Raw genomic sequence first — 21,885 nt, forward strand, 5'->3', positions numbered from 1 at the left:
ATTATGTTTGCATGGTATTGTTGAGGACAGCCTTAATGAATAATTGATTCCTGGAACAAAGTAGTTTATTTTACACAAAGCATATAGTACTGGAGAAACTCAGTGCATCAGGCAACATCTGTGGAGGGAAATGGACAGGTGAAATTTAAGGAGAGGGCCCTTCAGATTTCTTGATTGAATGAGATTATTGTACAAGAGATTAGATGCTACTTAAACACGTTTCTCTTTTATTCCTATCCCCTATTTGCTTATCTTCATTCCAATTTAGTTGTCGGACTGGATTGATTCATGCTTGTTTCCTCAACACTCAAAACATCTCCAATATATTTCACGTTCAGATAAATGCTAGTTAAATGGAGTGGGGATTCACCGATACTTAAAAAGTCAGTCTGTAATCATTTCAATCAAGGTGCCAACTCTGAAAATCACACAGTGATTTCTTGAGAAAAGGTGAAGTTTTATTCTGTGCTTTGATTCTTACATACATCGTGAAAGGCTGGTAGATGAAAGAGTCAGTTTAGGTATGGTGGTCCATGTGGTGAAGGGGGGGCTCGCTGCATTCTATTATAATAGCTGTGTAAAGTTAACAACGACATGCATCTCTGGGAAGAACACTTCCATTTCAGCTTGTCAGCCAGAATTGGAGATGTATGTCCAACTCAAATAGGATAAGAATCAGGCAATGATGTTAATGACTCTTCAGAATTTTGTGAACTGATTCACTGAAATGATCATACATTATTAGCACGGTTCTCTTAACAGCTCGTCATCCCAGCCATGCAGGGGTTAATATGCACCGTCAGATTCATACACCATTTTCATGCATGGGTTAGAAGTATTAATGCAACATTTGTTGTCATGCTTGAGTAAGTGAGACATGTCGAGGTTTGTTCTTATCTCTCAGGCATGGATGAACATAATTCAGGAGTTAGGATTGTCAGGGAGTTGGCCAATGGGGTGGGATTGGGCAGAATGGGTCTAAATTATTTCTCGTTCATAACAGCAAAGTGATCTCTCTTTGAAACACTTCTGCAACATGATAAGTGCAGAGACTGAGAGAAGGGTTTCCCTGAGATGTTATATGAGATGGAGGGAGGAGCGGGAACAGTTTCATGAAATTCTCTGCCTCACAGTGTTGCAGACACTCTGTCATTGTTTCCTTAAATAAGTAGATTTTTGAATCCATAGGAAACCAAGCATGAAAAATGGATCTGAAACCAAAGATTAGAATAGCCATGACCTGCCTGAATAGCACCGCAGGCATGAGGGGCCTTGTGGTCTGTGATCAGCTCCTATATATTGTTGCCTCAAGTCACAGCTTCGTGATGAAGCACAACAACGTTTCACAAGGCTACTTTGGACTGATTCATTGATTTTTATGCGCGGATATATAATTTACTGTCTACCCTTAATTCCTCCTTGAAATGAGGAAGCAGTTTGGAGGCAACCTCGCTGGCTGGTCGATGCAGAGTCTCTTAGAAGCCAGGTGAGGATGAAAGATGGACACAAAATGCTGGAGTAACTCAGCGGGTCAGGCAGCATCTGTGGAGAACATGAATAGGTGACATTTCACAGAGTGCTGGAGTAACTCAGCGGGTCAGGCAGCATCTCCGGAGGGAAGGAATGGGTAACGTATCACAGAGTGCTGGAGTAACTCAGCGTGACAGGCAGCATCTGTGGAGAACATGGATAGGTGACGTTTCACAGAGTGCTGGAGTAACTCAGCGGGTCAGGCAGCATCTCTGGACAGAAGGAATGGGTGACGTTTCAGGTCGAGACCCTTCCTTAGATAAGAGATTTCCTTTCATGAAGGTTCATGATGATCATTAAATATGTGAAGAATCAATAACTATATTGTTAAACTGCACAGATGCCATAAACGTGTTCCTGGCTCGATGGCCCAGACTTTTTACACAAAAACTTGAACACTACATCACTGTTCTTGCATTCTTCAGCTTGCCTGCACCAGCTTCTGCCAGTCCGATGGTCTCATTGCTTCTGGAACCATGGAGATGCCTGCCGAATCATCACTGTGGGCATGCCAGGCATATCACAATCGTGAGACCCATAGAATAACTTCAGAAGCTATTACTGAAAACTCTGGGTAACAATCCAACACAATCATTTGCAAGTAAATTTGTTACTTTTCCTGAATCAGGAGCATTCTCGGGTTATTAACGATTTTTAAATTTAGTTTTGTTTCGAGGAACAGTGTGGAAACAGGCCCTTCCGCACTGACCAGCGATCCCCACACATTAACACTACCCAACACTCACTAGGGACAATTTTACATTTACACCAAGCCAATTAACCTACAAACCTGTGCGTCTTTGGAGTGTGGGAGGAAACCGAAGATCTTGGAGAAAACCCACGCAGGTCACAGGGAGAACGTACAAACTCTGTACAGACAGCACCTGTAGTCAGGATCAAACCCGGGTCTCTGGCGCTGTAAGGCAGTAGCTCTACCACTATGCCACCGTGCCACGCCAAACAAATATTTGTTTTGACAAGATCTCCTTGATACTCACTAAAATCCAGCAATGAAACTCCAGACTCCAATCATCCAATCTGAAAATTCATTTTTATCCCGTGATTTAACAGATTATGCTTACCTTGCCAGTTTGGATTCTGTGCACAATGGTGTCAAACCTCTGATTAAGTTCTGACAGCTTGGGTTCCACCACCTCCCTGCAGTGATCTCCACGGTTTGTCATCAGCTCCAAGGCCTGGTCACGCACAGCATCCACCTTCAGTCTCATGTCATTGAGTTCGGACTTCAGATGCTGCAGTCCATGAACAGAGAGCTTGAAATTAGCAACAACCATTAGCAGAGATAGTGCTGAACGTAAAAGTGAAGAGAGGGTAAAATGGAAGTGAAGGAAAAGAAGGTTCGTTCAGAAGTCATAGGAGCAGAATTAGGCCATTCGGTCCATCAAGTCTACTCCCCCATTCAATCATGGCTGATCTACGATACGATAGAACTTTATTTATTTATCCCAGAAGGTAAATTGGTCAAGGTTAAGAGGGAATCTATCTCTCCCTCTTAACACTATTCTCCCGCCTTCTCCCCAATACCCCTGACACCTGTACTAATTAAAAATCTATCTATCTATCTCTGCCTTAACATTTTCGATTGACTGGGCCTCCACAGACTCACAACCCTCTGACTAAAGAAATTCTTCCTCATCTCCTTCCTAAAAGAACATCCTTTAATTCTGAGGCTATGACCTCTAGTCCTAGACTCTCCCATTAGTGGAAACATCCTCTCCACATCCACTCTATCCAAGCCTTTCACTATTCGGTAAGTTTCAATGATGTCACCCATTATCCTTCTCAACCTCCTCTTTGCCCCACTTTCAAAACATAGGAAGCATCCTTTTCAAGCAACAATTTCAATTTGGGACAAATATCTCTTCAGCATAAGTCTTATTTTATTGATAGTGCTATATGAACCCCCAAGCCAGAGATTTGTGTGGAACTTGAGCAAAGAATCAGTAGGATAGTAGAATGAAGTTAAACTAAACTTTTAACAATCAATATGTTTTCTCTGAAAGGTCATAGCTGAAATGTTAACTCTCTCTTTGACCACAGCTGCTCCTCAAGTTACACAGCATGTTCAGCAGTCTCCATCACAGGAGATAGACTACTGACTGACATCTATTACAAACCCACTGACTCCCACGACTATCTTGACTACACTTCTTCCCACAAAGGTGACTGTGGGTGATGAAATCTCGTCCAAAAGATTTGTTTTTTTTGGATGACAATAAAGGTAATTCTGATTCTGTCCTTCCTCAAATTAGGAGACCAAAACTGCAAACAATACTCCAGGTGTGGTCTCACCAGGGCCCTGTACTACTGCAGAAGGACTTATTTGCTCCTCTACTCAACTCCTCTCATTATGAAGGCCAACATGCCATTAGCTTTCTTCACTGCCTGTACAAGGACACCAAGATCTCGTTGTACCTCCCCTTTTCCTAACCTGACACCATTCAGATAATAATCTGCCTTGCAACAGTAGAGTTGGTTCTAGATCATGTGCAGGCAGATGATGTTAGTTCAATTTGGCACCTTGGCCAGCACAGATATCAAGGGCCGTCAGGCTGCACTGTTCTAAGATCTCGGTGTGAGACATTCCCGGCATATCCAGGATGACACTACCACTGAATAGCCATAGTCCTTCTGTCCCCGGTCCTGCTGTTTAATCATCTGTTCCTTTCACAAAAATCTGATACATGTGACAATCATCCCAAATACACTCTCCTCTTCCCAGATCATCTCCATGTGGAAGAACATTAACCCACGATTAGAATCCTACTCAACAAATTATTTTTGTGGGTTTTTTTCCAGTTGAACTTACTATAATCACAGTTCATAATCTTTTATCTCAAGGAGATTAAAATGCAGATTGTGAGGCCAGATTGCAAAACAATAATTTAATCTACTCTGATGTTAAGCCTTCGATGACCAGAAATATCTCTTTAAGAAAATAACTGCAGATGCTGGTACAAATCAAAGGTATTTATTCACAAAATGCTGGAGTAACTCAGCAGGTCAGGCAGCATCTCAGGAGAGAAGGAATGGGTGAAGTTTTGGGTCGAGACCCTTCTTCAGACATCTCTTTGTTCTGCTATGATCTGTGTGCCCTGGGGTCTCTTACAATGCTCCAAAGAAGTTGAAAGTGAGCTCAAGAAACAGGGTTCACAAAGAAAAAACAGTATCAAAAAGCTGCCAATTTCTGCTGCCTTATCTTATGGTGACCCATCTTAAGTGATATTACTTGTCCCTTGGCTACCTTCTTTTGCTTTACACCACTATTTTTTTATCTTTCTTGATTTTCATCCTTTGAAAGATCTTCCACTTTGTTCTTTCCCACATCACCCAAAACCTTCCCTGCACCTTCAAACTGGGGATATCTTGAAAGTCTCCACAGTTTTCAATGAAAGGGCATCAGCTTCAAACAAAAGTTCTCTTGCTCTCCAGATGTTGCTTTATCTACTGCGTTTGTAACAATATTTCCAGTTGTTAATCAGAACAAGGCATTATCAATACCAAACATTGGATGTAAAAGTGCACACGTTATTAGCCGGTTTGCTTACAAATGAAAAGAAAATCAAGATTCTCTTCACTTTTCCAATTAGAAGCTAAAGTCTAAATGGAAAAGTGAACCATATTTAAAAGCATGGCGAAAGAGAATAACACTACTATAACATATAATTAAAAATCTTTGTTATTGTGGATTTACCTTCAAAACTTCCTCTTTCTGTCCAACTTGCTGTTTTTCAGACTCATCCAACAAGATCTCAGCACGATACATCCAGGTTGTAATATGAGCAACACTCTGGTCAAAATTTTCCATTTGTTTCTGGTATTCCTTTGTTGAAAAATAATATTCATTTGGGATTGTCAAAATAATTATGTAAAATATTTCTGTATTTCCCCCCAGCCGCACCCAACGACTCGGTTAAAATTGGGCACACCTGCTCCGCGCTTGAATTTTGGCTAAAACTGTTCTTCAGTCAGCAGGTCAATTAAGTCAACAGCAACAGTCAAACTTTTATACACTGCAAACTAGGGAACTTGTGTAGGAAGGAACTGCAGATGCTGGTTTAAACCAGAGATAGACACAAAAAGCTGGAGTAACTCAGCTGGCCGGACAGCGTCTCTGGAGAAAAGGAAGGGGTGACCTTTCGGGTCGAGACCCTTTTTCCAACCTTCTAGAGATCTTTGTAGACTGGAGCCTGCAATTTTCACTAGGATTCCATTTGTTTGTTACTAATTCCACTTGATTACAATAAGTAAATAGGATAAAGTGAATTTCAAGAGCCCAGAGTGTTTAATTGTCCGATGTACACATGTCAAACAATGAAGTTCTTAGTCGCAGCAGCTTAACAGGCCTGTGAATGCAATACACTCGGATAATATATAATCATTTTTTAAAAAGAAAATTAAAAAAATAATAACCATTATACTAGCGCGAAAACCAAAGTCCACAGTGCAACCAAAGACATAGAAACATAGAAAATAGGTGCAGGAGTAGGCCATTCGGCCCTTCGAGCCTGTACGCACCGCCATTCAATATGATCATGGCTGATCATCCAGCTCAGTAACCTGTACCTGCCTTCTCTCCATACCCCCTGATCCCTTTAGCAAAAAGGGCCACATCTAACTCCCTCTTAAATATAGCCAATGAACTGGCCTCAACTACCTTCTGTGGCAGAGAATTCCACAGACTCACCACTCTCTGTGTGAAGAAATGTTTTCTCAACTCGGTCCTAAAAGACCCCCCTTATCCTTAAGCTGTGACCCCTGGTTCTGGACTCCCCCAACATCGGGAACAATCTTCCCGCATCTAGCCTCTCCAACCCCTTAAGAATTTTATATGTTTCTATAAGATCCCCCCTCAGTCTTCTAAATTCCTGCGAGTACAAGCCTAGTCTATCCAGTCTTTCTTCATATGAAAGTCCCGCCATCCCAGGGATCAATCTAGTGAACCTTCTCTGTACTCCCTCTAAGGCAAGAACGTCTTTCCTCAGATTAGGAGACCAAAACTGCACACAATACTCCAGGTGCGGTCTCACCAAGGCCCTGTACAACTGCAGTAGAACCTCCCTGCTCCTAAACTCAAATCCAACATACCATTCGCTTTCTTCATTGCCTGCTGCACCTGCATGCTTGCTTTCAATGACTGGTGCACCATGACACCCAGGTCACGTTGCATCTCCCCTTCTCCTAATCGTTCACCATTCAGGTAATACTCTGCTTTCCTGTTCTTGCCGCCAAAGTGGATAACCTCACATTTATCCACATTATATTGCATCTGCCATGCATTTGCCCACTCGCCTAATCTATCCAAGTCACTCTGCAGCCTCCTAGCATCCTCCTCGCAGCTAACACTGCCACCCAGCTTCGTGTCATCCGCAAACTTTGAGATGTTGCATTCAATTCCCTCGTCCAAATCATTAATATACACTGTAAATAACTGGGGTCCCAGCACTGAGCCTTGCGGTACCCCACTAGTCACTGCCTGCCATTCCGAAAAGGACCTGTTTATTCCTACTCTTTGCTTCCTGTCCGCCAACCAATTTTCTATCCACCTCAACACTGAACCCTCAATACCGTGAGCTTTAAGTTTGTACACCAATCTCCTATGTGGGACCTTGTCGAAGGCCTTCTGAAAGTCCAGATATAACACATCGACTGGTTCTCCCTTATCCACTCTACTAGTTACATCCTCGAAAAATTCTATAAGATTCGTCAGACATGATTTGCCTTTTGTAAATCCATGCTGACTTTGTCCGATGATTTCACCACTTTCCAAATGTGATGCTATCACATCTTTAATAACTGACTCTAGCATTTTCCCCACTACCGATGTTAGGCTAACTGGTCTATAATTCCCCGTTTTCTCTCTCCCTCCCTTTTTAAAAAGTGGGGTTACATTAGCTACCCTCCAGTCCTCAGGAACTACTCCAGAATCTAAGGAGTTTTGAAAAATTATCACTAATGCATCCACTATTTCTGAGGCTACTTCCTTAAGCACTCTGGGATGCAGCCTATCTGACCCTGGGGATTTATCTGCCTTTAATCCATTTAATTTACCTAACACCACTTCCCGACTAACCTGGATTTCCCTCAGTTTCTCCATTTCATTAGACCCCCGATCCCCTGCTATTTCCGGCAGACGGTTTATGTCTTCCTTAGCGAAGACAGAACCAAAGTATTTGTTCAATTGGTCTGCAATCTCCTTGTTCCCTATGATCAATTCACCTGTTTCCGACTGCAAGGGACCTACATTTGTCTTAACTAATCTTTTTCTCTTGACATATCTATAAAAGCTTTTGCAGTCAGTTTTTATGTTCCTTGCCAGTTTTCCCTCATAATCTATTTTCCCTTTCCTAATTAAGCCCTTTGTCCTCCTCTGCTGGACTCTGAATTTCTCCCAGTCCTCTGGTATGCTACTTTTTCTGGCTAATCTGTATGCTTCATCTTTTGTTTTAATACTATCCTTGATTTCCCTTGTTAGCCACGGATGCACTACCTTTCCTGGTTTGTTCTTTTGCCAAACTGGGATGAAAACTTGTTGTAGTTCATTCATGCGACCTTTAAATGCCTTCCATTGCATGTCCACCGTCAACCCTTTCAGCATCAATTGCCAGTCTATCTTAGACAATTCACGCCTCATACCCTCAAAGTTACCTTTCTTTAAGTTCAGAACACTTGTTTCTGTATTGACTTTGTCACTCTCCATCCTAATGAAGAACTCCACCATATTATGATCACTCTTGCCCAAGGGGCCTCGCACAACAAGACTGCTAACTAACCCTTCCTCATTACTCAATACCCAGTCTAGAATGGCCTGCTCTCTCGTTGGTTCCTCGACATGTTGGTTTAGAAAACCATCTCGCAAACATTCCAAGAAATCCTCTTCCTCAGCACCCCTGCCAGTTTGGTTCACCCAATCTATATGTAGATTGAAGTCACCCATTATAACTGCTGCACCTTTGGTGCATGCATTTCTAATTTCCTGCTTGATGCCATCCCCAACCTCACTACTGCTGTTAGGTGGCCTGTACACAACTCCCACTAGCGTTTTCTGCCCCTTAGTGTTTCGCAGCTCTACCCATATCGATTCCACATCCTCCGAGCTAATGTCCTTCCTTTCCATTGCGTTAATCTCCTGTCTAACCAGCAACGCTACCCCACCTCCTTTTCCTTTCTGTCTATCCCGCCTGAATATAGAATATCCCTGGATGTTGAGCTCCGAGCCTTGGTCACCCTGGAGCCATGTCTCCGTAATCCCAACTATATCATAATCATTAATAACTATCTCCACATTTAATTCATCCACCTTATTCCGAACACTCCTTGCATTGAGACACAAAGCCTTCAGGCTTGTTTTTATAACACTCTTGCCCCTTATATAATTATGTTGCAAAGTGGTCCTTTTTGATTTTTGCCCTGGATTTGTCTGCCTGCCACTTTTACTTTTCACCTTGCTACCTATTGTTTCTACCCTCACTTTATACCCCTCTGTCTCTTTGCTCCATAGAACATCATAAATGTTGAGGTTAGTGTTGCGTAGTGTTCAAGAACCTGATGTTGTTGGGAAGAAGCTATTCCTGAAACTAGTGGTCACAGTTTTCAAGCTCCTGTTCCTTCATGCCGATGGTAGGAGCCGAGGCACAGTGGCCAGCCTGGCCTTTAGGCTTTGATCAGATTGCCGAGCTCTTTGAGGCTGTGCTTCCTGTTGATCTGTTTGAGGGTGGGGAAGTTAGGACCTGTGATGGACCGGGCAGTGTCCATCACTCTCCGTAATTTGTCATTGAATTTTAGGGGGATCATATCCGGTCATCCTAGATATTTTATGGGAGATCTCAGTTATGGCCATGGATTATGACCATTGTTGAAATGATGTGCAGAATATCTGATGGCACGAGCCACTCAGACAGAGAGAACCAGCACACTTCTTCACCTTGGCATCCTCTGTTGTCCCAGTCTGGTCATCATATAGTTCACAGTTTATACGCACGTCAGGCCTCTTATTAAAACATCACATCTATCATCACAACATTATTTTAGGACTGCAAAGAACTTCAGCACCAATCTTTCCGATTAATTAGCACAAAGCATTTCCAAATAGAACAGATTCACGACCAATTATCAAAAACCTCAATCATTTTTAAGCTAATAGAAATAATTAGTATGGTTACATATTTTACAAAGCATGACTGTTAATGGGACACAATGATAATTTTTCCAGGAGGAATTCAGCAGCAGCTTACTGCACCTCACATGAAGGACTTTAAACACAGCCTGATCTGCATGTAAGGGTTCCCACTGTCCAAGTGGCTGATGGCTTTCAGCCCAATTTAACTTCCAGCTAATAATTGCTCTTGTCTAAATATGGTGGACAATTAATGATAGGCCCATACAGCCAAGTCAATAGGTAATTGACGTGGACAATAACGACATGCCTGCGGCTATTTTCTTCCTATAATGGGTGATAGGGATACATTTCATCAGAGGTTAACAGCAAAGAAAGAGTAAATATAAAGACATGCAATGAAAATTGCAGTAACAAGGGGACTCTATCATTGTTGTGTCCGTGTGGAAGAGAACCTCAAGCTAAATTACGGGACACAGAGGAGATGTGGGTGCGGGCCCCATCTAGGACAGCTGGGACCACATTCACTCGAGAAAACATCTTGGATGGCCCACAATGGCAAGCTTCACCTTGGAGGCAGATTCGGCAGAAACGGAGAAATTGAGAATAGGGAATGGCATCTTTGCAAGTGGCAGGGTGGGAGGAGGTGTAATCCAGATAACTGTGGCAGTCAGTGGGTTTGCTGTAGACAACAATCGATCGTCTGTCCTCTGTGATGGAGACAGACTGATCAAGAAACGGGAGAGAGATGTCAAAGATAGTTCAAGTGAATTTGAGGCAGGGTGGAAGTTAATGGTAAAGTTAGTGAAATCAGAGAGTTCTGCATGGGTGCTGGAGGCCGCCTCCAGGCATTCGTTTATGTAGCGGGGAAAGAGTTGGGGGAATGGTGTCAGTGTATGTTCGGAACAGGGACTGTTTGATGTATCCAACACAAAGGCAGGTGTAGCTGAGGGCCACGCAAGTGCCCATGGCTAAACCTTTAATTTGAAAAAGGTGAGAGGAGTCAAAAGAGAAGTTGTTGAGGGTGAGGACAAGTTCTGAGACAAGGCAGAGGAGAGTGTTTGTGGAGGGAAATTGTTTGGGTCTTGGTTTGAGGGCCTTGAGACCTTCCTTGTCGGGGATGGAGGTGCAAATGGACTGGACGTCCATGGTAAGGATGAGGCAATGGGGTGTTGAAATTGAACGTTATTGAAGAGTTTGTTGCCCCTAGTGTACAGAGTGGATGTGAAAGAAGGGTAATATGGAACTAGTGTGAACGGGTCATCGATGGTCGGCAGGGACTCGGTGGGCCGACGGGCTTTCTCTCATCAATCTGCAATTGTCAGTGTGATTGCTCATTGTGTCCCCAATTATGATTTCAAACACTTTGCCCACAACTAACAAACTGAGTGGCCTGCCGTTATTGGATGTGGCTACACATCATGTTCATAACAAGGGTGAAATATCTACAATTCTCTAGTTACTGGGTCCCTTCTGGAGATTGCCTTCACAATTCTCATCCCATCCAAAGTGGCCCATGATCTACCCCATTCCCACCAGGCAATTACAACTAATCTTTGTTCAAAACCAATGCACTCATTTGATACCACAGCCATGGTCTCATCTCCACTTTAGTTCAAGATCAGCTCAAATCTCGCCCCTTATTCTCCAGCATTGTGCGCTTGCTCATCAATGTAATTTGTTGAATTATTAATTACAGCTGAACCTCTCAATAATTAATTAATTAACACCCTCTGGTTAAGCCAGATAGTTCCTTTTTCAAACTGCTATAAAGGTGCAAGAGGCAATTCCAATGATCTTGCTACCATGGCATATATTGCTTCAGCTCCACTACTATAAATAAAATAATTCCACAATCTATTAATTTTCACTTTATATTTTGGAGGGGGAGGGGGAGGAGGAGGAGGAGGAGAAGGAGGGGGGAATAAAAGAGGACTTTGTAACTATGTCAGCGTCGTTTATGTGGTGACTATTTTCATACCTTAGGTATACAAGGAAAGAATTTCACTGTGACTTTGTCACATGTGACAAGAAAGTGTTCCATTCCATCCATTTAACTGAAAATCAAAGGTGTGAAGGGAGGGGTGATTTGAAGCAACAGATCCAAGCCGAACAATCTTCTATCCATCCATGGGGTTTTGGATTAACTGATTTGGTCAATGGTGATTGCTGCCTGGTCTTTCTTCGTGATGTAAATTGAAAGGAATGATGGAATGATGCCACTATCGATGGCAAAATTCTAAGCGGGAAAAATATATGCAAAACTAAACAAAGAACATGGAATACGGGGAATACCTTGATTGATTCATTGCATCGTGCTCTGGATTCTTTGCACATAGCTTTGTCTGTGTTCTATTAATGGTCTACAATTATTCAATCAATGGAGCAATTATCACTATATCCAACACTGCTGAAGCCAAACTCCACTAGTTGCTGTAATTTATTCCCATTAGGATAGCAACAGGAATCATTATTGTTTTGTCTGCTGCATCAACAGGAGCTCTCCCTCACATGTCTGACACTGCCACCATTTATATTTCCAATGGAAATAATCGATGCCAGGTCACGCTTGAAGTGCCATCCAACTGCATAGAGCATCATCATTCCCCAATATGTTTACAACATTTTCTAACCTTACATTGCTCCAGTGTTCCAAATATACATTTTAAGATATAGAATAGGACCGTTCCAAATCTCCCATGGCTATAAAGAGACATGTGTTCTGTTCATGTTCCTCCCTTCCAGCATTCAGGCTGAAGTGCAGTGAACGTGCATCCCATTCCAATCCCCGCAGGCATATCATCAGCTTATTGTTCTCTGAAGACCTCTGCCTGGAAACATTGTGACATTCGAAATAACTCACCAGCAGAAGGTTGAGCCATTCTTCAGCCCGTGATGTGACTGCGATCCAGTTGCTGTTTAACAGACTGAGTTTGTCGTCTACCATGCTGTTATCCTTGATCTGCATGGCCTTCAGACTCTGCCCAGTCTCCGTGATGCTGTTCAGCAGCAGCCGGCGCTTCTCGATATCTTTCTGCGTTCCCTGCAAAATGAGTGGGTCGTGTCAGGATCCAATAAACAACTAACAGAGAGTTTTGTAAAGGACTCCTCTGAATACTCAGGTGATGATGATCAGAGTCATCCTAATAAGCAGAGTGGGGTGGTAATTCCTCACCACCTGCCTCTGCCACACATTTATGTATTACTGGATATGAAAATCCCCCATCTGATCAAACAAAAAACACGAGGAACCTTCCACCTTTCAACCTTGCACCTTTCAATCCTTGATGCTTCCGACTAAATGATTTGGACTATGGAGCTGCTGCCAGGGTTTTCTTGGCAATGGACATTAGACAGAGCAAGGAGACAGAACACACAATGGAGGAGGACATTCCAGAATATAAAGGCGTGCTGATCTCACTGGCTGGTGGGATACAGGAGGTAGCATTCGAGGGGAGGTTTCCTTGCCATGTTTACTTTGACGCCCTGAGATTTCACGGATTCCGGAGTTAACGTTGACGATTCCCATGTCTACTCACTTCCATATACACACCATGCTTAGTAGGTCTCTCCTGATGGCAGGTCAGCACTAACTAGGATTTGTGGTGGAAGATTCCCCACGTTAACTGTCAGGACATAACTATGTCTGAAGAAGGGTCCTGACCAGAAACGTTGCTGTCTATTCCCTGCCTAGCCTGCTGAGTTATTCCACGACTTTTGTGCTTTGTCTCAAGATTCAAGCATCTGCGGTTTCTTGTGTCTCTAGGTCGGACGGTTGTTTGACTAATATGTGGGACAGTGCTCCCAATTTAGACAATGGTTTCCAAATATTTGTGCCAAAGACTGTGCAAAGTTGACAGGGATCGGTACAAAATCAGTGCTGGGGTCAGTGCTGGGGTCAGTGCTGAATCGTCCATAACTGGCTGTAACTAAAATTATTGTGAATCTTGCTGGGCCATTTCAGATGCTATTTAATCTCATGGCTGCAGATCTATTGAATTGGAAGTAAGAATTTCATTGTTCTGTTTCGGGACAATAAAATACTCTTCACTCCTGACTATTAGTCACATTTATACCAGACTGAATCAGGGCTGCAGGTTTCCTCCCTTGAAAGACTTGAATTAAGAATTAAGAATTGAAGGACAGAATAGGTTTGACAACCACATTTAACAAAGTAAGATTTTTTTTGTAATTCTAGATTATTAACTGAAATTAAATTCTACTGCTCCCATGGTGTGGTATAAGTTCGCCATTTTTAATTTTCAGTCCTTGGGTTATCAATCCATTTATTGAAATACTGTGCCATGGTTTCTGTCATGAGGAACTTCACCAGTAATTCACCAAAAAAATTCTCTGTACCGCCCACTCCAGACATCAGACTGAGGAAGGGTCTCGACCCGAAATGTCACCCATTCCTTCTCTCCAGAGATCCTGCCCGTCCCGCTGAGTTACTCCAACATTGTGTGTCTATCTTCGATGTAAACCGGCATTTGCAGTTCTTTCCTTCGCCAATAATGTCCCGAGATGAGTCGATCGTTCATTGATAGTTGTCAACAATGGCTTTATTTGTGACGTTACCTCCAAAAATATTGAAAACTAGATTTTCAAATCTTTAGAATGTTCAATATTACAAAAGGATTACTGAAGTTTAAAAAGTCAAATTCATTAATTAAATAGGTGGTCAGGTCCTTCAATAGTTTAATCAGCCACAGACAACAATAGCAAGGAACAGTATCATGTATTGTCTTTCCGTTGACTGAATAGCTTTTCACTCTGCCTCTTTACACGTGACATTAAACTAAACTGAATTACTATGGGCATCTTTTTGACAACAGGGAAAGCATTGATTCTGGCTATCTTCCAGGTATCATTGGCTGCCTTTTCATTCCTATCTTTGGACATGGTTCCCTTTGAAACTCCCGGACTTTAATTCATGGACTGGAATAAGAAATCAACACCATGCTGGATTGAGTAATTTTGTAGATGTTGTCAGATCACATTAAAACATTGATGTGTTGAACTACTGAAACTAGTAGGTAGTTGAGTGTAAATTTTTGCGATCACTTTTTTGGTATATAAAGGGATAACTGGATACACAGAATACAAAGTGTTTTTAGTAAGCAACCTAATTTCAATTGCTAACAATGTAAATGCAATGAAAATGTAAACAAGTAAATTCTATTTATGTCAAATAACTGTGTTAGTTCATTGAAGGTTGTGTTTGCAATTATGCAAATATCTGTAAACAGAAGCTTGAAGTGTGAACCCCACTGGTGTCAGTTCCAGTGATACATCGGTGAAAGTGGATGCGGCAGGTTTCCATGATTCTATTTAAACTCAGCGATAAATCGTTGCGGAGGGAAACAACTCCAGACAGTGCCTTCTGCACACTGAATCCACAAGGACCATGAACTCCTCATTTACACCAATCCTACTTTAAACCCATTGTTTATTCTCCCTCCCACATGCTCTGCAGTTCCACCTTAACCTGGATTCTACCCATAACTGCACACCAGAGACAATTTACAGAGGCCAATCAAACTACTACCTCATACGTCTTTGGGATGTGGGAGGAAACCACCGGGACACACCAGGAGGAAAACCACAAGGTCACAGGGAGAATGTGTAAATTCCACACAGGCAGCACACCAAGGTCAGGAGTGGACTCTGCTCTCTGATGACGTGATGCAGCGACTTTACTTAACCCGCCACCCATCCGCCGTCCAATGTTAAGGGGAAAAAGGCATCAGATTATCTTTTAAGCACAAATACAACATCTTTGGTTGCATTTATTACATTGGACAAAAAGGAGAATGTGAAAGTGCCAGAGAAGGCACAGTGGAGATTTACGAGGATGTTGGTCGGAGATTTATAATTATGAGAAGAGTTCACTCAAACCTTGCCTGAAACCTTGAGCTGATTGACAAATTGTTATATCATTGAGTTTTCAATGAGTCCAGTGGTAGTGTGTTAAAACTTTTATTCAGGCACAGAGCTTACATATTATTCAAGTGAAGCATGGTACAGAAGAACAAAAACAAAAAACAAAATACAGATGCCGACTACTTAAATTTTCCCAAAGGTTTAGAAAGCTGAAACCAGACACATCCTTCAAGGAATATAAAGCAAGCAGAACGGTACGGCACGGCACGGCACGGTAGCGCAGCGGTAGAGTTGCTGCTTTACAGCGAATGCAGCACCGGAGACTCAGGTTCGATCCTGACTACGGGTGCTGCACTGTAAGGAGTTTGTACGTTCTCCCCGTGACCTGCGTGGGTTTTCTCCGAGATCTTCGGTTTCCTCCCACACTCCAAAGACGTACAGGTATGTAGGTTAATTGGCTGGGTAAATGTAAAAATTGTCCCTAGTGGGTGTAGGATAGTGTTAATGTGCGGGGATCGCTGGGCGGCACGGACTTGGTGGGCCGAAAAGGCCTGTTTCCGGCTGTATATATATGATATGATATGATATGAAAAGAAATCAAACAGGGTATCATGAGGCTCAGAAGGGGCCATTCAATGTTCTTGATGAGTAGAATTAAGGACATTTACACACAGATTATATACAAGTTGCTAACTGAGACATGGTAGGATGTCTGAAGAACATTAACCGCCTCAAATTCTCCACTCCCCTGACTCACTCTAACCTCTCCCCTCCTGAACGTACAGCCCTCCACTCACTCTGCAACAACCCTGACTTAATCATCAAACCCGCTGACAAGGGAGGTGCTGTGGTAGTCTAGCGTGTTGACCTCTACTGGACCGAGGCCAGACGACAACTCTCACACACCTCCTCCTACTTATCCTTGGACCATGACCCCACCGACAAACACCAGACCTTAATCACCAACACCATCACTGACCTCACCAATTCCGGCGCTCTGCCCTCTAATGCCTCCAACCTTATCGTTCCCCAGCCCCGCACGGCCCGATTTTACCTTCCTAAAATTTATAAACAGAACTGTCCCGGCAGACCCATTGTCTACCTGCTCATGTCCCACCGAACTTATTTCCACCTACCTCGACTCCATCCTATCCCCCCTGGTCAAATCCCTGCCCACCTACGTCCAAGACACCTCGCACGCTCTCCATCTCCTCGATAACTTCCGGTTCCCAGGCCCCCACTCCCTCATCTTCACCATGGATGTCCAGTCACTCTACACCTCCATCCCCCATAAGGATGGTCTCGAAGCCCTCCGTTTCTTCCTCGACCGTAGAACCAGCCAATCCCCATCGACCAACACTCTCCTCCGCCTGGCAGAGCTGGTTATTACCCTCAACAACTTCTCCTTTGACTCCTCCCACTTCCTCCAAACCAGAGGTGTAGCTATGGGCACTCGCATGGGTCCTAGCTATGCCTGCCTCTTTGTCGGTACGTCGAACAATCCCTGTTCCGGGCGTACACCGGCCCCATCCCCGAACTCTACCTCCGCTACATCGACGACTGCATTGGTGCTACCTCTTGTATCCATGCAGAACTCACTGACTTCATACACTTCACTTCCAATTTCCATCCTGCTCTTAAATATACCTGGACTATCTCCGACATCTCCCTCCCGTTTCTGGACCTCACCATCTCCATCACAGGAGACAGACTAGTGACTGACATCTACTATAAACCCACTGACTCGCACAGCTATCTGGACTACACTTCTTCCCACCCGGTCGCCTGCAAAGTCTATCCCCTACTCCCAATTCCTCCATCTACGCCACATCTGCACCCGGGATGAGGTGTTTCACACCAGGGCTTCAGAGATGTTCTCATTCTTCAGGAAACGGGGCTTCCCCTTTTCCATTATAGATGAGGCTCTCACTAGGGCCTCTTCTACATCCCGCAGCTCCGCTCTTGCTCCCCCTCCCCCCATTTGTAACAAGGACAGAATCCCCCTCGTTCTCACCTTCCACCCCATCAGCCAGCGTATCCAACAAATCATCCTCCAACATTTCCGTCACCTCCAATGGGATCCCACTACTGGCCACATCTTCCCATCTCCTCCGCTTTCTGCGTTCCACAGAGACCGCTCCCTCCGTAACTGCCTGGTCCACTCGTCCCTTCCTACCCAAACTACCCCATCCTCGGGCACTTTCCCCTGCAACCGCAGGAGATGCAACACTTGTCCCTTTACCCCCCCCCCCCCCCATCCAAGGACCCAAACAGTCTTTCCAGGTGAGACAGAGGTTCACCTGCACCTCCTCCAACCTCATCTATTGTATCCGCTGTTCCAAATATCAACTTCTCTACATCGGCGGGATCAAACGCAGACTCGGCGATCATTTCGCTCAACACCTTCGCTCAGTCCACCTTAGCCAACCTGATCTCCCGGTGGCTGAGCACTTCAACTCCCCCTCCCAGTCTGACCTTTCTGACATGGGCCTCCTCCAGTGCCATAGTGAGGCCCACCTGAAATTGGAGGAACTGCACCTCATATTTCACTTGGGCAGCTTGCAGCCCAGCGGTATGAACATTGACTTTTTAAACTTTAGATAATTCCTCTGTCCCTCTCTTCCCCTTCCCAGATCTCCCACTGTCTTCCTGTCTCCACCTATATTCTTTCAGAATATAGAATACAGAATACCGAGCTTTATTTGTCATTCGGTACCGAGGTACCGAACGAAATTACGTTACCAGCAGTCACACAAAAAAAAGAAACACAAGACACATAACCCCAACACAAACATCTATCACAGTGACTCCAAACACCCCCTGACTGTGATGGAGGCAACAAAACTTCCGCTCTCTTCCCCACGCTCAAGTCCCCGCAGCCGAGTCGCACCGGGCGCTGAAACATCCCGCGGCCGAGCCGGGCGATGGAAGGCCCCGTGGCCGTACCGTGCGCAGCTAAGTCCCGCGGCCGAGCCGCGCTGGGCGATAGAAGGCCCCACGGCCGAGCCGCACCAGCGATGTAAAGTCCTGTGGCCGAGCCGCACCAGCAATGTAAAGTCCCGCGGCCGAGCCGCGCCGGGCGATGTTAGGTCCCGCGGCCGAGCCGCGCCGGGCGATGGAAGGCCCCGCGGCCGAGCCGCACCAGTGATGTAAAGTCCCGCGGCCGAGCCGCGCCGGGCAATGGAAGGCCCCGCGGCCGAGCTGCACCTGGCGCTGAACCGTCCCGCGGCCGTACCGGGCGATGGAAGGCCCCGCGGCCGAGCCGCACCGGGCACTGTTAAGTCCAGCGGCCGAGCCGCACCGGGCGATGGAAGGCCCGCGGCCGAGCCGCACCGGGCACTGTTAAGTCCAGCGGCCGAGCCGTACCGGGCGATGGAAGGCCCCGCGGGCGATGGAAGGCCCCGCGTTTAAAAAAAATATTTTTTATTTTTAGCGCAAACGGAGATACGACTCGGAAAGGGTCGCATCTCCGTTGAGGAAGAGATTTTTTTAAAGGTTTCCCCCACCCCCCCCCCCCCCAATATACACAGCTAAAGATAGGCTATTTCATACATCTGGCACTAACAAATAGACAAAGAAAGAAGAAAGACAAACAGACTGCCGGCGAGCCGCAGCTGCAGGGCAGCGCCGCCACTTCCGGATACTTCCGGCCACTTTCTTTGTCCCACCCCCCGACATCAGTCTGAAGAAGGGTCTCGACCCGAAACGTCACCCATTCCTTCTCTCCTGAGATGCTGCCTGACCTGCTGAGTTACTCCAGCATTTTGTGATACCTGAAGAACAAAGGAGGTTATTTATGCCTGGAGCCATGGGAAATGGGTGAGATACTAAACAAATAATTGGCATCAATATTCATCCAGGAGAAAGACATGGAGGATAGTGATATCAGCTAATAATGTGGGGTACATTGATATCAAGAAGGGGTGGATATTAAGTCTGTTGAAGAATATTAAGGTGGCCTCAGGGCCTGATGGGATGCATCCAGATTATTGAGAGAGGCAAGCGATGAAACCTTTGTATCTTTGTTAGCCACAGGCAAGGTTCAAGAGGACTGGGAAGTAGCCAATGCTCTTCTTTCATTGAAGAAGGACAATGAGGGCTAATCCATTAACAGATAGACTCACTTCAGTGAGCCTTACATCAGTGGTAGGGAAGCTACTGTTGAGAATTATTAGAGAGAAGATTTACTTGCATTTGGAAACGCAAGGACTATTTAGACACAGTCCGTGTGGCTTTGTGTGGGACGGATCATGCCTTGTGCGGTGATGATGATGATTGATAAGGGTAGGGCAGTGAATGTTGTCTACCTGGACTTTAGGAGTACATTTGACAAAGTGCCTCATGTTCGGCTAATCTGGAAGATTATGACGCAAGGGGTCCATGATGACTTGGTAGATTGGATTCCAAATGGGCTTGGCTAAAGTAAAGGTTTGCCAGTGGTGAAGGGATGTTTCCAGACTGGAGTTCTGTCACAATAGGTATTCCCAATGGGTTAGTGTTGGGGCATCTATCGTTTGTGATATGGATAAAAATGACTTGAACTAAAAAGTAGATGGGCTGATTGGTAAGTTTGCAGCCACCACACAAATTGGCAGAGGTGAGGAGAGTGAAAGCAGGTGAAAGATCAATCGGAGATCTGGGTGGAGAAATGGCAGATGGAATTTAATCCGACAAGTGCAAGATGCTACACTTTGGAAGGTCAGAAGTAAAGGGGAAAGTATATAGTAAATGGCAAGACCTTGAGAAGCAATAATGTACAGACCATTTTAGGTTCAAGCCTACAGCTCCCTGAAAGTAGCAACCTAATTTTATATGTTTCTATAAGATCCCCTCTCATCCTTCTAAACTCCAGTGAATACAAGCCTAGTCTTTTCAATCTTTCCTCATATGTTAGTCCTGCCATCCCAGGGATCAATCTCGTAACCTACTCTATCCCCTGCCTCAATTACAAGGATGTCCTTCCTCAAATTAGGAGACCAAAACTGTACACAATACTCCAGATGTGGTCTTACCAGGGCCCTATACAACTGCAGAAGAACCTATTTACTCCTATACTGAAATCCTCTTGTTATGAAGCCAACATGCCATTAGCTTTCTTCACTGCCTGCTGTACCTGCACGCCAACTTTCAGTGACTGGTGTACAAGGACACCCAGGTCTCGCTGCACCTCCCCCTTACCTAACCTAACTCCATTGAGATAATAATCTGCCTCCTTGTTTCTGCCGCCAGTGGATAACCTCCAGAACTTTGTCTTTTCTTTTGTAAACCAGCATCTACACGTCCTTGTTTCTACTCTGCGAGATGAGTATTATTTTACACAGAGAAGTGTAAGTGCCTGGAGTGTATGATGGGAGGGTGATGGAAGCAGACACGATGATGATAATATCAAAGACACATTTAGACAGGATACTCAGGACATGGAGAGATATGGATCATGTACAGGCAGAAGTGATTAGTTTAATTTGGTATCATGTTGAGCACAGACATAGTGAGCTGAGTGAGGGCCTGTGCCTCTGTTGTAATGTACTATGTTCAGTCAATGGACTATCTATACATTTCTCTAATTTTCTCCAACCTTGCAATCCTTGAACATGTCCATGGTCCGATAATACTAGTGAATGCAGCAAATCTATTCTCAAGTCTCTCTTCTCCCTTTCCATCCTTCTTTAGTGCCTCTTTGTTCCAGTTGAGCGTCTAATGTTCATTATCACATGTTATTTAGTAGCTACTGCATGAAGACCTTGGGACATTTTTACTAAAGATAATTTAAAAACACATTTTTCTGCGTTATCGCTCGAGAATAATGTTTGCCAGACATCTGGCCACATAAACTTTCATTAAACATCTTTCAAGAACACTTGCAGTGAAATTCATGGTGAATGTGAAAGATTAAAGATTGAAAGATTGATAATGGTGATTTGCTGACTGTAAAATGCTCAGTTACTTGACGGAATCCGATTAAACCTACACAATGAGTCTCTTTCCTCCCTTCTGCAAAGATGGGATTCCCTGGGTCGCCTGTGGGGGGCGTTCCGGGACATAGAGGCCGAGCGATGGCCGCCAGAGGCAAAGGGGCCAACATTGAGGCAGCATCAGAGTGGCCAAGTCGGTGGAGTGGGCTGCTGGAAGCAAGCTGGGGCTCCGTTAGATATGGTGGTCCAAGTGGTCACGATACCACGACAGGGTGCGGACACAGCTTGCAGAGGCATGGAACGGCGAAGCAGCAGTGGAGGACATTGTCAGATCACCAGGCCAGGCCAACTGCATCAAGACCAACCCAGAGCTGCTGCCAGGACTATGGACCTTCACAGCCAAGTTAAGACTCTAACATTTTC

General features: G+C 44.5%; 1 protein-coding gene across 9 annotated transcripts in view; it reads right to left on the reverse strand.

Annotated features, from left to right (window-relative positions):
* The window catches only part of dmd (dystrophin), a 1,595,363-nt gene that overhangs the window by 916,466 nt on the left and 657,012 nt on the right, over positions 1–21,885 (reverse strand). For all 9 annotated transcript variants that reach the window (XM_078408877.1, XM_078408870.1, XM_078408878.1 and 6 more), the window contains 3 exons: positions 12,531–12,710; positions 5,246–5,374; positions 2,613–2,783 (listed from right to left, as the gene is read on the reverse strand). In XM_078408877.1, coding sequence (XP_078265003.1) covers positions 2,613–2,783; positions 5,246–5,374; positions 12,531–12,710 — 480 coding nt within the window. The remainder of the gene's footprint in view (positions 1–2,612; positions 2,784–5,245; positions 5,375–12,530; positions 12,711–21,885) is intronic.

The sequence above is a fragment of the Rhinoraja longicauda genome, chromosome 12, assembly GCF_053455715.1.
Source record: "Rhinoraja longicauda isolate Sanriku21f chromosome 12, sRhiLon1.1, whole genome shotgun sequence".
Classification (NCBI taxonomy): Eukaryota; Metazoa; Chordata; class Chondrichthyes; order Rajiformes; family Arhynchobatidae; genus Rhinoraja; species Rhinoraja longicauda.